The sequence below is a fragment of the Takifugu flavidus genome, chromosome 12, assembly GCF_003711565.1.
Source record: "Takifugu flavidus isolate HTHZ2018 chromosome 12, ASM371156v2, whole genome shotgun sequence".
In the NCBI taxonomy this organism is placed as follows: Eukaryota; Metazoa; Chordata; class Actinopteri; order Tetraodontiformes; family Tetraodontidae; genus Takifugu; species Takifugu flavidus.
The window spans coordinates 7,260,900-7,274,206 of record NC_079531.1 but is presented as its reverse complement, the minus strand read 5'-3'; the positions used below and the strand labels follow the sequence as shown (position 1 = coordinate 7,274,206).

Below are 13,307 nucleotides of genomic sequence, written 5' to 3'. Positions count from 1 at the left end.
GGCTTCCCCAGGCCTGCAGACAGGAAGCTGGCACCAGCAATACAGAAAGAAGAGCCCAGGCTGCTAATGCACCTTCGTCCTTTACGGCATAATGGAGTTTAAATGATGCTATTTATTCTCACCCGCAACAGACCTCCGCTGGATGTCAGCTAACATTATGATTACATCTGTTTCCAAATGAATCTGCCAACATCTTTCAGCAATACACAAATTAGGGATTTTGTCCCCCGAGCATGTAATTTGTATTTAAATTTTGTGCTGTAAATATAAGTGCCCTGCTATCTGTTAACATGAGCACTTTAGATGGTAAATGTTGCCAGAACTTTTCTTTTGAGGGATCAAAACCGTAAAAACTGCAGAAAACTCCCGGATTCTGAATAGAGGCTTCACACAACGAAACGCAGAACACAAGGGAAACCATCGCTCCACTTCTCCTCCGTCAGCAGGAAATCAAAAGTCACAGTAATTCAAGTTCTCTTTTCTGTTTGCGCCTAAAATAATCTTCCTCTTCGTCTTTCTTGTCTGATTCTGTACGACCATAATAGCTGAACTTCAAAGAGTTGCAGTCATCTGTTCTCAGTCACTCTTGTCACTCACGGGGAAAGACCATCTAACAGCTTAACATGGTTATCATACACTATAGAAAGTGTATCTATGTAGTTCTGGGATTCTTTAAACGTTTAGGAGACCTTTACCTGTGATATTATGCTATCCTTGCCCTTTTTGATTTATTCTACCACAGTTAGATATTAATTAGGATATGAAGCATCATAATTTATTTATGAGTCATTCTTTCAGGAATGTACTTCCTCACGTTGATGTATTTCCAAGATGGACAATTTCCTTCTTTGTAATTAGGTTTAAACCTCCTTTGCATCCACGTTTTGTTGTTTATGCAAGCTCCTGTTCATTTACGAATGAGCACTAATCTGATTTTCAATGCCATCTCCATCTCAACAGAGGCCTCCACCGTTTTAATAATCCATACTGATTGCACTTGTGAAAATTGATTGAGAATGTTTATTAGTCAAGCACAAGAGAACATACATGCAATCATCAACTTATTCATAGAAAGAATTTAAAATGTTTTAAGCCTAAATAACAGACAACGATGTGCAAATATGCTTTCTGTGGACTCAAAATAATAAACTGGCAAAATTCTTTTGTGGTCATAATGGACTGTGCACATAAATAATTCTAAAAATAGTTGCATTGTTGAGGAGCCTGGGTGGTTTACTTTCGTCCCCCCGGATGTAATGAAGGACTCCGCAAACATTTGGTGAGGCAACAATACAAAGTGTACACAATAAAGTGAAGGAAATGAGGGCGTGGTGCAGCAGAGCAAACCGTAAAATGGAAGATCAGATCGAATTTCCTCTTTTTAAAGCTCGACAGCTGCACAGCAAGCTCTTCTTTCTAGTGACATTTCCGTAAAACACAGAAAAGTCTGGCTCCCTGAGCGAGTTTCATTTTTTCCATCCACTTCCTTACTATGGGCGCGCGCCACTTGACCTATTTTTGCCGGAGGTATATTTAAGCGCAGCGCCACCGAGTGTTAGGACGGAGTCATTACAACATAAAATGATTATTTAATCAAGTAATTATTTAAGATCCACAAATGTGATAGTAGTTTGGAGTCCACCCTTGGCATGAGCAAATGTTTGTTATTTTTTAAAATTTCTATAGATGTATATACATCACAAAAATTTTGAATAAATCCTTTTACTTACTGCTGGCTTGTGTGGGAATTCTGTTATAATCCAACAGTGGAAACTGCAGCACTGAGCCTCTATCCAACCGCAGAGATAATCACACCTTCCTGTCCAGCACTTATTGTGCTGCAGTTTCCTAATTCTTTTAGCTGCAGAATTTAGTATCTGTACAATGCACCTGTCCCAGATTACTGCTCGCCTCATTGGCTATTACATTTTTCCTGCCAAGAGATTGGAGCTTCTTTAGTATATGAGGGCAAGAGGTCGTGACCTGTGCTGACCTGGATTACCACAGGCTCCCGGAATGATCTCAGGAGGCTCTAAATATAGCCTGTGCCTGGTATCGCTTCTCCACCAATGGAGGACTGGATACAACCTAATCTGAGAACGTCTCGGTTAATTCTCCTTTTTGGCAGAGGGACGGCGAGGAAAAAATAGTGCAACATGAGCGTTGTCTGTAGGTGTGTGAAAGGCAGCACAGCACCGTGGGCAGCAGAGGTTTAGTCAGACAAAACACGCACGGACGTTCAGGTGAAATAAAGCTCAGTCAATTTAATGATGTATGGAAAATAAGTCACAACTTTTCAGTTCTCAAATCCTTTTTGGTTGTCAACAGTCTGAATTATCGTCTCCTTCCAACGTCTGGTTCAAAACAATTAAAACCTTAAGCAGCAAAGTATTTACAGTTCATAGTTGTAGGAGAGCGGGCGAATCCTCAACTGGCCTTCGTAAACTACTCAAAAACCTGAACCCCATCTCATGAGCTGAGTGGAATCTCTCATCTCCGAGCCCTGCTGTAAAAGTCCAAATAAAACAAATCACACCCGCAGTGTATGTGAATGTAAAGTAAATGTAATCCTCTACAATAAAGCAACAAAGGGAGATTCGGATCACCGGGCTACAGGCAGACGAGACAAGAGATGAGCAGAACGTAGGAACTGTTGTAGCAGCAACAGGTGACATTTAATAACGGTAATATCCACGTTGTTTATATCAAAGTGCAACTATGGTCAGATGCATGTTCATATGAATCTATTATGCACGTTTCGTTGAGTCTAATGACCTACGCCTCATGCAAGAGGCATGTTTAGAGTATTATGGCACATTTAAAAAGCCAAGAGAATACATGTCACAGGTTACTACAACAAAATGCAAAGTTTACGACACTAATAGATATATATTTTCTTGATATATTTGGTGACTTGGGTTTTGTTGTCAACACATGAATATCTGAGAACACATTTATAAAGCATTACATCAATGTTATATTAAGATAACATTTTGCGGAGCGAAAGTATCAAACGCAGTCCTCGTGGGTTTGTACAATACTCGACATGACTCCTCAGCGTCTTCACTCTGGTTTGCAGCAACTTACAGCCAGCAAAACGACCATCGGCACGTTTGAGTCTCTCTTTCTTGTCCAAACTCTCCTGGTATAAGAATGCTCACCTGGAACTGAGCACCAATGGACACCCGACACTGGAACTATTTCAAAAGTGACACAGATTTTACAGATATATAGCTATATGGTTATGTATATACCTCCAATGTGTACACGGTTTGACCACTACTGCTGACAGGATCAGAGCCTCCTTGTCGTGACAAGACTACCACACAGGTGGTACATGCAGGAAGGGTTGGTTACATTTTTTTGGTGCTTAAACTTTGGAACTAATTTAAGAGCCAACATCTGTAAATTAGCACGAGATCCTCCTGATCTTTCAGTGTTGCTCTTGTCTCGGAACCAATCGTGATCTGGGTGGCTCAGCAGAACCTGGGTCAGCGGTAGGGGGCTTAGGCCCCCTTAAAATTTGGTCCGCAACTGCTCTAGGGGCGATTCTGTTGGCGTTCGCTACAGATACCTCAGAAATACTTGGATATAACAAAGCACTGGTTGCAAATTAATATTTAAAGGGGAATTTCGTTGATCATCAGATAACCGTTGTTTTTGGTTCTGAAAGACAATGATCTTAGGAGGACAAGCAACATCAACTTCAATATTCAGTGTTTTCTTCACTTGGCAGTCATCATCTGGACAAACTCTGCGGAAACAGAAAACGAGGCTTCAAAAGGTGAAGAGTGCAACATTAGCAAGCGTGCTACGCAGCTTCTTACCCTCGTAGTTGACCTGACCGTCACCATCGATGTCGGCTTCACGGATCATTTCATCCACTTCCTCGTCAGTCAGCTTCTCCCCTAAATTTGTCATGACGTGCCGGAGCTCCGCCGCGCTGATGTAGCCGTTGCCGTCCTGCGCACCACAGCACAATCACCCTTTCTAATCATTGACTGAATGGGATTTGGACAGTTTCTTTCCTGTGTTTCTTTCATTTGGTTTGAAAAGTCCTGTTCAAATTATGTTGAGCTGAACTGATTCATAGTCGTGCGTCCTTCAGCAACTGTAACGTCGCCTGTCAAATTTTGAAGAGATTTTGTGGGAGGTGACAACATGTTGGCGAGTCTCGTCGAGGCCCAAGCGCACAAACGCACACAGCGAGTAGCAGCTACGCACCAAATATTTTGTTAGCCAGCTCTGAAGACTGAGCAGAAGGTACCTTGTCGAAGACTCTGAAAGCCTCTCTGATCTCCTCCTCGCTGTCGGTGTCTTTCATCTTCCTGGCCATCATGGTCAGGAACTCAGGAAAGTCGATGGTTCCATTGCCTTTGTGGACACGCAATCAGAAACTTGTCACTTCCAAAAAAAGAACTGCGCTCCTGTTTAGAATCTCCCTTCGATTCGGATTCTCACCGTCGGCGTCGACCTCGTTGATCATGTCCTGAAGTTCGGCCTCGGTGGGATTCTGGCCCAGGGAGCGCATCACGGTCCCGAGCTCTTTGGTAGTAATGGTGCCATCGCCGTCTTTATCAAACAGCGAGAATGCCTCCTTGAACTCTGCAAAGCGAAGAATTCAAGGAACATTCCCTCAAACACGTGCTTACAGACACGTAAGAAAATATAAAACTGTGAGATTTAAAATAGGGTTCCACAGATGCGCCATACGCTCGGACTGGGAAGGCCGTATGTAACCTGTAATTAGCTCAATCCTTAACTAGACCAGGATCTGTAACCACTCTCATTCAATTGTTGCAAAACTAAACAGGATTAAAGCAACAACTCACCAGCAATCTGCTCCTCGGTCAGCTGATCAGCCTGTGCAAGCAGGGAAAGACATCGTCCATTACACCTCATCTCATTACAAATTTGGCCAGGATGCACCAAAGTCAGGGCTCGGTGTGTTTTTCACTTTGAAATACTTTTAAAAAATCAGCTCACTCATCAATTATTGTGAATCCGCCTTTAATTTCAACCATGAAACAGAATTTAACCAAGATCTTAATGTTTTTAGTTCCCCCCCCCCCTTCTTTTGAAAGTCAAATATTCCTTTTGAAACTGATACATAAGAGAATTCTATTAGGTTCTTTAAATCACCTTTAATTTATCCGACTGTGATCAGTGGATGCGCTCATCTGAGTGTACCTTAACCAAACAGTGAACCGTTTCAACCTTTCTATGCAATCATTTAGAAAAAAAGAAAATAACTCGAAGGTGCAGGACACTTTAGGGGTAACGTTAATGTTCCTTATGAGTATTAAGACAGATTAACTTTCCACCTGTCGGTGGACCAGCCGCACCACAGGCGTCAGTCACTCCACTCAGTTTAAACTGAGAAAGTAATGAGGGACGGGTATAAATACCTGGCAGCCCAAAATACACACGCCTGCTATAATTAGTGAGGCACGAACAGGGTCGCCGATGTAGCACACTGCTCATCCCGGTAACGGACCACCTGTGTATCGCCTTACCAGAGTAGAAAACTGATGAATTATCACATAACACCTCTGACAACTGTTGCCCACCGGCGCTATAGCCGCCGTGTGCCGTCCATCACGTCTAATCACTGATAACTAACTAATAATGCATCATTTGTGGGAAATTAACCATTAATTACATGTAATCGCTGGGCTGCTAATGCATGATGCAACACTTCTCTCCTTTGTTTAACACATGCAGACTAATGAATAATAATACCTCGTTTCCTAATGAGGAAGAGAATAAATCTAAGGAGATTATCTTTCCTTTTGCTGCTAGACCACAAACCAATAAAGTACTGGAAGATTTGCACTGTCACTTAAAACCAACCCACCCAGCAGTGACATAGTGAATGCAAAAGCCTCCAGAGGCTGCAGATGAGTGTTCAAGCACACTCTAAAGACACTACAATTTCCTCCCTGACAATGTTGCATGATTCAAGGTTGGAACTAAATGATCTGTCACAGCCCGCACGGCCTTTCCCCGCACGCCGAGGTCAAATAGACGTCAGGTGACGCACCAAACCGGGGCTCCTTTGGATGCTTTCGGTGCTGAAATTATAGGGTGCACTGCGGGTCCCGAAAGCCTACTGCACCAAGCAGAGTTTGGTTCAATGCGGGAGGAAGAGAGGGGGGGTGAGGGAGGTGGATCACTCCACAAGAGCAGGCTCCGGTTCAGCGTTGTGGCGCAATACGTTGCAGGATGTCAGCTGGATCATATAGCACAAAATGGTCGGGGTGTTATGCAACAAATCCAACCATTGCTGGCATCATTCGGCAACAGGCCCGTGGGCTTTAATTCATTTAATCCAAGTTTCATACGCGCTTGTTGCGCACGTCAGATCACATTCAACGCGTACCACCGTGCTGCAGCAACTTCTGCGGCGTCCCAAAAGGCAGTTAGTAGCGCAGTCGGTAGACTTTTGCTACCCATCTTGGAAGATTAGCAGGGTTGCTTTCAAGATCACGTCGGCACCGAAGGGTCTATTTTTACGCAGCTCCCACCACCACCGCTACGCCCACTATCGGCTCAAAACGAAGGAAGGAGCTTCTGGGCTGGAGCAGAACGGGGGGTGGGGGGTAGAAACCTTTTCACCAAGCAAATTAACCACAGACACAATATTAAAGCAGGAAAGATGCCGCATATACACCGACGTGTAGCGTCGGGTTGCGTAACTTTAGCCACACTCGCCAATAACGTAAATTCATATTGCGGGACATTAATATGTGAAAAGCACCGGCCTATATTGTTGGGGTAATCGACCAACGTTATTTTTGAACACCGCGGAAAACAGGAGTACAAAAGATTTCGACCTGGCACTGATGGATTGATTGGAAGACGCCGAGAACCATAAGATGCTCACCATCGTCCCCTCGACTTTTAACGCTCCGTGAGGATGACAAAGCAACCCGGTTGAAGTGATGTGTTCGGGATGCAATTATTCCAGTTCACTTATAGCCTTCCAAAACGTTGCCGAGGAAGCTAAGCCTGGAAAACCTGTGCACACCAACCCCCGCTGGACCGTCATTGACCGGTGTCGCAGCAGAGTTGCCCGGAAACTCAACGCGTGCGTGATACGCCTGCTGGTATCCCTCCGCCAGCCTTAAACCATGCGTGGCTGTGCAGAGGCGTAGAAACGTCTGGGCCCCCTTGGTGACACCCCCAACGGTGTAAGCAATATTCCTGCATCCGTTTGGTTTTGTACAATTTTAGAGTGAAAAGAGACCAGATTCTCAGACCTTAAGCAGCCTGGGTCACGGCTTGTTTAAGAAAGGCTGCAATAGGCAACGGTTTGTTTGGAGAACAAAGGTCACAGCGGAAATGGAAAACATCGATGCATAGACCCGAAAAGAACAGTATGTATGCCATGGACCAGGAATCAGGTCTTCATGGCACTAAATGAAAGTAACGGTCAATTCTACAGTAGAATTTAAAGAGATGTCATTTTTATTAACAGTAGACTCTTATTCAATCCCTCAAACAAGAAGGGGAAAACAGCTGAATGGCTGCCAAAACTGTTTACGAGCTGTTAAAACCTACTCAGTGCCTATAAATGATGCTAAGTACTAAGTGTGCAAGGTGCCCAAACCACTGCGGTCGGCTCTTTAAAAAAAAAAGTGTTTCGAATTATAAAGGAATTGTGAGACCTGTAACTTTATTCATTTCAACTTCAACTTTCTTAATGATACACATCTGGTTTTGGCTACGCGAAGACAGCAAAAACCCTAATTATTAGACGGTCACGTAAGGACATCGCAACAGAGCGTGCGATAAATGTATGAAACACGTATTAAACATTCCAAATAATTAAACCACTCTGTTACTTCAGCGTTCAGCAACATTTGACCCGTCCGAAAATAAAAGATGAGTTGTAGGAAAATGTGAGTTAACTCGTCCAGCAGAGGGAGTCGTTGCTCCAGTTATCACTTCAAACGTTGAACTCGCCCAGATGATCAAAAAATTCACCACGATCAGCAGATTCTTTTCTGTGTGGAATGTTGAGTTACTTCCAAACCTCTAGGGCCTGTGTTTTGACACTGGTTCATGTCTTGACATTAATCTACAGCTTATTGTTGGTATTAATAGCTTCATTCAAAAACAAACCAAAAAAGACAGGAAAATAATGATTTTGTTCTTTGAGGACATACTTTTTTGGGAAGGCTCCCCCAAATCTCCAAGGTAGTTTTCTCTGTCAACTGGACTGGGTTTCTTCTCTTGAAGACGTTTCGCCTTCTATCCAGAAGGCTTCTTCAGTTCTCTTCAGAACAGTTGACAGAGAAAACTACCTTGGATACAATGACCTGGATGACTGAGAATTTACACAGACACCTCCCCCAAATCCTTGAAGACTGCATTGAAATTATTGTTGTATTAGCTGAAATCGTGAATTCTGTTTTATCTGGAATAAACAATTACAACACCGTATTTTATGGCTGCTAATCTTGAAGGTCTAAAGTGTTTTGTTGGCATTCACGTCATGTTTCGGTTGCTAATGGTCACTATATGAGCTTTACCATATGTGCCATGGTCAGAACTGTAGACAGCAATTGTGTGCTTCTTATTAGGGCTTTTGTCATCACAGTAACATGTGTTTGACTCGGGGATACAGAATTTAAACAGTGGTCGGAGCTGCCGCCTGCAGTCGCCTATGGTGTTGTATAAGCGCTCCAGAGTCCCCAGCAACCAGCTCAGGGCTTGTTTTATGATCACAGCGATGGAGTTGAAGAGCGAATACATGCAACACACACCCAGGAGCATCAGGAGACAGTTTGCCACCTGGTAAGCCCGGGTTTCCCCGTGCTGCGCTCTCTGCCCGCTCACCAAGTCTCCAAATCCAACAGTGCTGAATGCCACAAAACAAAAATAAAGGGATTCTAGGTAGGTCCATCCTTCCATGGCTGAGTACAGAGAAGCAGCCGCACATGCAACCAGCATGACTACCACAAAGAGGATGAGCGACAGTTGATAAATAGATGGTTTCAGTGGTTTGTTTCCCTCAGCTGGGCCGTCTCTCTTCTCCTGAACCTGGGCCGCAGGTCCATTTCTGCGGCACCGCAGCAGGATGTTTGTGAGCAAGGTTATCACTCTTTCCAAAAAGAGGTTGAAGAAGAGTATGGAGGCAGAGCAGCCAAGCAAGCCGTAGAAAACCAGCAGGATCTTCCCCGCAACTGTCGATGGCGCCGACACTCCAAATCCTGTAAAGGAGGCCACCTGTTAAAGATCAGGTTTGGATAGTGATGTCGCCTCACCATGTAAGGCCAAAAGAGCTTTTACAGAAGTGGTTCCTGAAATAATGCATAATAACTCAGACAAACACAGTCTGGTTTCAATTGGGCATGTTCTTAATGATTTAAGAGTTGGTCCAGGCCTTTGAGATTCCCTGTTCAAGGTCTAGCCACAGATTTTTTTAAATCAGGAAACTGATCATGAAAAAACCTTGATTGATGTTCTCCATCACAGATTTTTGAGGTGTGTTCAGGCTGATTAATTGTTTGTAGAAGGCATCATCTTTTCATGTTGAGTTGAGCCCAAACTACTGCAGATAAACATCAAGTTTAAACTTGTCTCCCGGCATTCTCTGGCTAACGTGGCGCCCGTCCAGCAACTGTTCGGGAGAGAGAGACAGAGACAGAGACAGAGACAGAGACAGAGACAGAGGAGCGGCGAGTGCTCAGACAGGTCAGCACAGCAGCCCAGTGACAGAACATCTGTGAGAATATTTATCCAAGTGTTTTGGGAAGCAACACATCAAAGTGCCCATCGGGCGCCTGGATTTAGACCAACCCATATACCAAAGACATGGATCATGGCTGCTATAGCATGGGGATGATTCACTCAAGAAATTAACCCTTGGTTGTTTACTTTCTTGCATCTGGATTAATCATTTCCTGAGAAACTTCACACAAAACGGATCTTGGTTCACCACACATCCACACTGATGGTTGAGTCATCTCTGCTTGACCTCTCAGGGACTGAGAACATGCTTTTCCTTCCACAGGGTGTTTAAACGGCAATCGGTTACCTGGGGTGAAAAAGTGCTCCTTCACGTTTGGCTTTTGCTGCAGAAAGTTTGATGACCTACTGAATTACAGACGGGACAACTCGGACAACAAACCCCCAAAAAGCAAACCAAAAAACGCGACCAAAAGACCAAATGTCCAGCGTTTTGACTCAAGTTGATCCAATTGGAACAGAATCAGAAAAACACTAAAACTCTCACCGACTACGAATGACAAACATCCCTTTCCCGGAGGTCTTGGCTTCCCTCCTGTCTCTTTCAATGCTTCACTATTAATATAGAAGGACTTTTTAAAATTAGAGATTGAACTTTGACCTTCCACATAATGGCTGTGAGGATGTTGGGTGACTCACATGGATAAAGAACGGCAGAGCACACAGATGCCCCACGGCGATGTACAGTATGTGCACATCTGCAGATACGTTGTTCGTAGAGCAGCAATAAATGTTCTAAATCAATTTCTCTGTCTCTGTTACACTCCGAGGGATGTCTGGCCATTACTCATCCTTTAGATTAGCCCTATGGTTTCTACTGTATGTTTAAGACCGTCGACTAACTGGCCATAAAAATCATTTAATCAATTCCCATAATGCTTTGCTGTTTGGGTGTGTGTGTTGACAGAGCGCCAGTATATCTGACCATCAGGCATGCTAGCATTTAACCAGGATGATAGAATCATCCATTCCAACTAAAACATCAACACAGAACAGGTGGAGACGTCATTTTATTTGTTGTGTCTGGATGTGACTTTTTTGTGGCGCAGCATCTGGAGAGCAGACCCAGACCTGCACATGATTTATTTTAAGGTCATCAACTAATGCATCTGCAAATAAACAACAAGCTTGGACAAGTTAAGCCAAAAATCACAATGAAAGGAAGTCATTCCTTAAGAGGAAAAACCGAGTTTGAAACAATGTGCATAACATTTAATGATGTAGATGATGCTGAGAAACCTGTTGCTGAGAAACATCACAAGGCAAACCGCAAACACAGAGGTTGTTGTAAAAACTGAAACAGATTAGGCAGCGCCATTAAAATCACTGAAGGAGAGACTTGAAAATGATAAGGTTAAATTTTAACAACAGCAGACACGTTTAATAACGAGAAGCCCAAGCACGGTGTCCTCAACTTACCAATGGTGGATACCACCGTCCCCACAAAGTAGAAGGCACCCGGGAGGTCCCACAACGCTCTGCCTTGTTCTGTGCGCACCCCAGAAATTCTGGCTTCTTCATAGTGGCGCAGCAGAGACTTCAGCTCTCCCAAACTGATTCCATGTTTGTGAGCAAAGTCCTCAGACCTCTTTTCCCACAGCCGATGGGCCTGCAGCTCTGCCGGTCTCTCCAGGGAAGAAAAGACCAGCGCGCCGACCAGCATGTAAAGGGCAATAAGCAGAAACAGCAGGTAGAACTGAGCAGTGTTTCTGCTTGGCTTTAGGGACGGGCAGCGGCAGCAGGGGCCACTTTTCTTCATGGTCTCTCATGCAGTAAACAGGGCGTACTGTTGATGAGCTGCTGGTGGCGTTAACACAGATTTTAATGATCTGTGTACGGACGCTGCTTATCTCCAGCTCAATAATCCATCTTTGCCTTCCATTTATGAGCCTTGAACATTGTGGCTGTGTCTTGTGTGACAGGGTTTTATCAAAAATGAAGACTGCGGGGAGCATATGTTTGAGCAGGTTTAAGTCTTTTTCTGTTACACAGAGCCTAAAGTCCATTACAGTTATTAAGTAGTGTCCATGTCCTGTTGTTATTGCAGACCAAATCTGCAAGGATGTTAGTCATCCAGTGTTTTACTCTTTATTCCTTCCTTGCCGTAATACATTTAATGTGTTCTTTATCCTGTGTGTGGCCAGAATGCAACAGTGGAAGACTCAGCAGACAGGAGCCAGTGAGGCAACGAGCCAAATACAGTTGCAGCTTACCGGTCTGCAAAGGCCTAAAATGAGCAAGTCTTGAGGGATCTGAGTGTAGAAGACTGGGCTGAGAAGTGGAAGGTTCTGGGTTCAAGAACAAAACATGGTAAAATTATGGAAGGTGTCCCGGTAGTAGGCGGAGGTGCCAGGACACCTATAGAGCTCATGGTACCCTCGAGCACAGTATGAAACCCCCAAATGTTCAGGTGGAGGCCTGCAATGAGCTGGCAACTCATTCCGCCTTTCCACCTGGGCTCCCTCAGGCGGAAAGGGAAATGTAAATAAAGCTTGTTTGACCATTTTACCACTGTGTCCTGGCCTGCGTTCGGGTCCTGATCACCCCGTCCGTGACAGATGGTCCAGTTGTTGGGATGGCCTGGTTAGCTTTTTCTCTGATAGCTAGAACTTTATCAGTGAAGAAGCTCATGAAGTCTTCACCACTAAGGGAAGAAGGGATACGTGGATCTAAAACACTGTGACTCTTGGTTAATTTGGCCACAGTGCTGAAAAGAAACCTGGGGGGGGTTCTTGTTTTCTTCAGTTAAAGAAGAAAAATAAGCTGTTCTAGCCTTACGAAGGGCCTTTTTGTAAACTGCTAGACAGTCTTTCCAGGCTACATGATAGCTGTCTATTTTACAGGAATACCACTTTCTTTCTACTCTTCGCACTTTCTGCTTGAGGGTCCTAATATGTGAATTATACCAGGGGGCACACCTCCTCTGATTTACTATTTTCTTTTTCAGGGGGGCAACAGAATCAAGCGTGATTCTCAGTGAGGTTGCTGCACCTTCAGCAATAGAGTCAACCTCAGCAGGGCTAAGATTATAATGATTGATCCCTGGGGAAACGCACAGTGGTCCTGGGATTAGCACAGGGATCGCTTCTTTAAACTTAGCTACAGCATTATCTGAAAGACATCTGCTATAGTAAGACGGTGCTCTGAGCTTAAAAGAATCCTTAAGCATAAATGTAAAAGTGATCAAGGAATGATCTGACAGGATGGGGGAGTTCTATCAACAGAATCAGAAGCAGATTTATTGCCATTGTTCATGTAATACACAGTATTACACAAACTAGTAATTTGTCTTGGTGAGACGCTGCGACATTCAACATAAACACAGACATCTCACCATCATTCCTGGGGTAAGAAAGTCCTCAGAAGCAGCAGTTGAAGATTGTGAGTTTGGCCAAAATATTTTGCACCAATAGCCAAACCCACAATCTTCGACAGCTCACACCCTTCTGAAGACTTTCCATGTGTGAGTGAGTCAGACTGACGCAAGTCATGTCTCTGCAGTGGTGGAAAGTCATGTCTCTCAAATGTTCAACAGGCCTGTTTGGCAAAGG

General features: G+C 44.1%; 2 protein-coding genes across 2 annotated transcripts; both read right to left on the bottom strand.

Annotated features, from left to right (window-relative positions):
- Window positions 1–2,244: 2,244 nt before the first annotated feature.
- On the bottom strand, window positions 2,245–7,138 carry calm3a (calmodulin 3a (phosphorylase kinase, delta)). The gene is made up of 6 exons (XM_057049832.1): window positions 6,887–7,138; window positions 4,833–4,863; window positions 4,462–4,605; window positions 4,268–4,374; window positions 3,828–3,963; window positions 2,245–3,754 (listed from the first exon to the last, which is right to left on the bottom strand). The coding sequence occupies exons 1-6, from the start codon at window positions 6,887–6,889 to the stop codon at window positions 3,726–3,728; spliced, it is 450 nt and encodes a 149-aa protein (XP_056905812.1). The 5' UTR covers window positions 6,890–7,138; the 3' UTR covers window positions 2,245–3,725.
- A 1,355-nt stretch (window positions 7,139–8,493) lies between these two features.
- si:ch211-261a10.5 (potassium channel subfamily K member 13) lies at window positions 8,494–11,515 on the bottom strand. Its single transcript, XM_057050323.1, has 2 exons — window positions 11,176–11,515; window positions 8,494–9,218 (listed from the first exon to the last, which is right to left on the bottom strand). Exons 1-2 carry the CDS (start codon window positions 11,513–11,515, stop codon window positions 8,494–8,496), a joined length of 1,065 nt encoding a protein of 354 aa, XP_056906303.1.
- Between the last annotated feature and the right edge of the window lie 1,792 nt (window positions 11,516–13,307).

Bases quoted from the DNA above. Each gene is read 5' to 3' on its own strand.
- calm3a (XM_057049832.1), bottom strand. The intron at 4,606-4,832 runs GTGAGTTGTTGC...TTCGCTTTGCAG, and splicing joins GACCGAGGAGCAGATTGCTG to AGTTCAAGGAGGCATTCTCG. The intron at 3,964-4,267 runs GTACCTTCTGCT...TGTGGTGCGCAG, and splicing joins CTTTCAGAGTCTTCGACAAG to GACGGCAACGGCTACATCAG.
- si:ch211-261a10.5 (XM_057050323.1), bottom strand. From the start codon at position 11,515: ATGAAGAAAAGTGGCCCCTGCTGCCGCTGCCCGTCCCTAAAGCCAAGC. The intron at 9,219-11,175 runs GTAAGTTGAGGA...CCTCCTTTACAG, and splicing joins GACGGTGGTATCCACCATTG to GATTTGGAGTGTCGGCGCCA.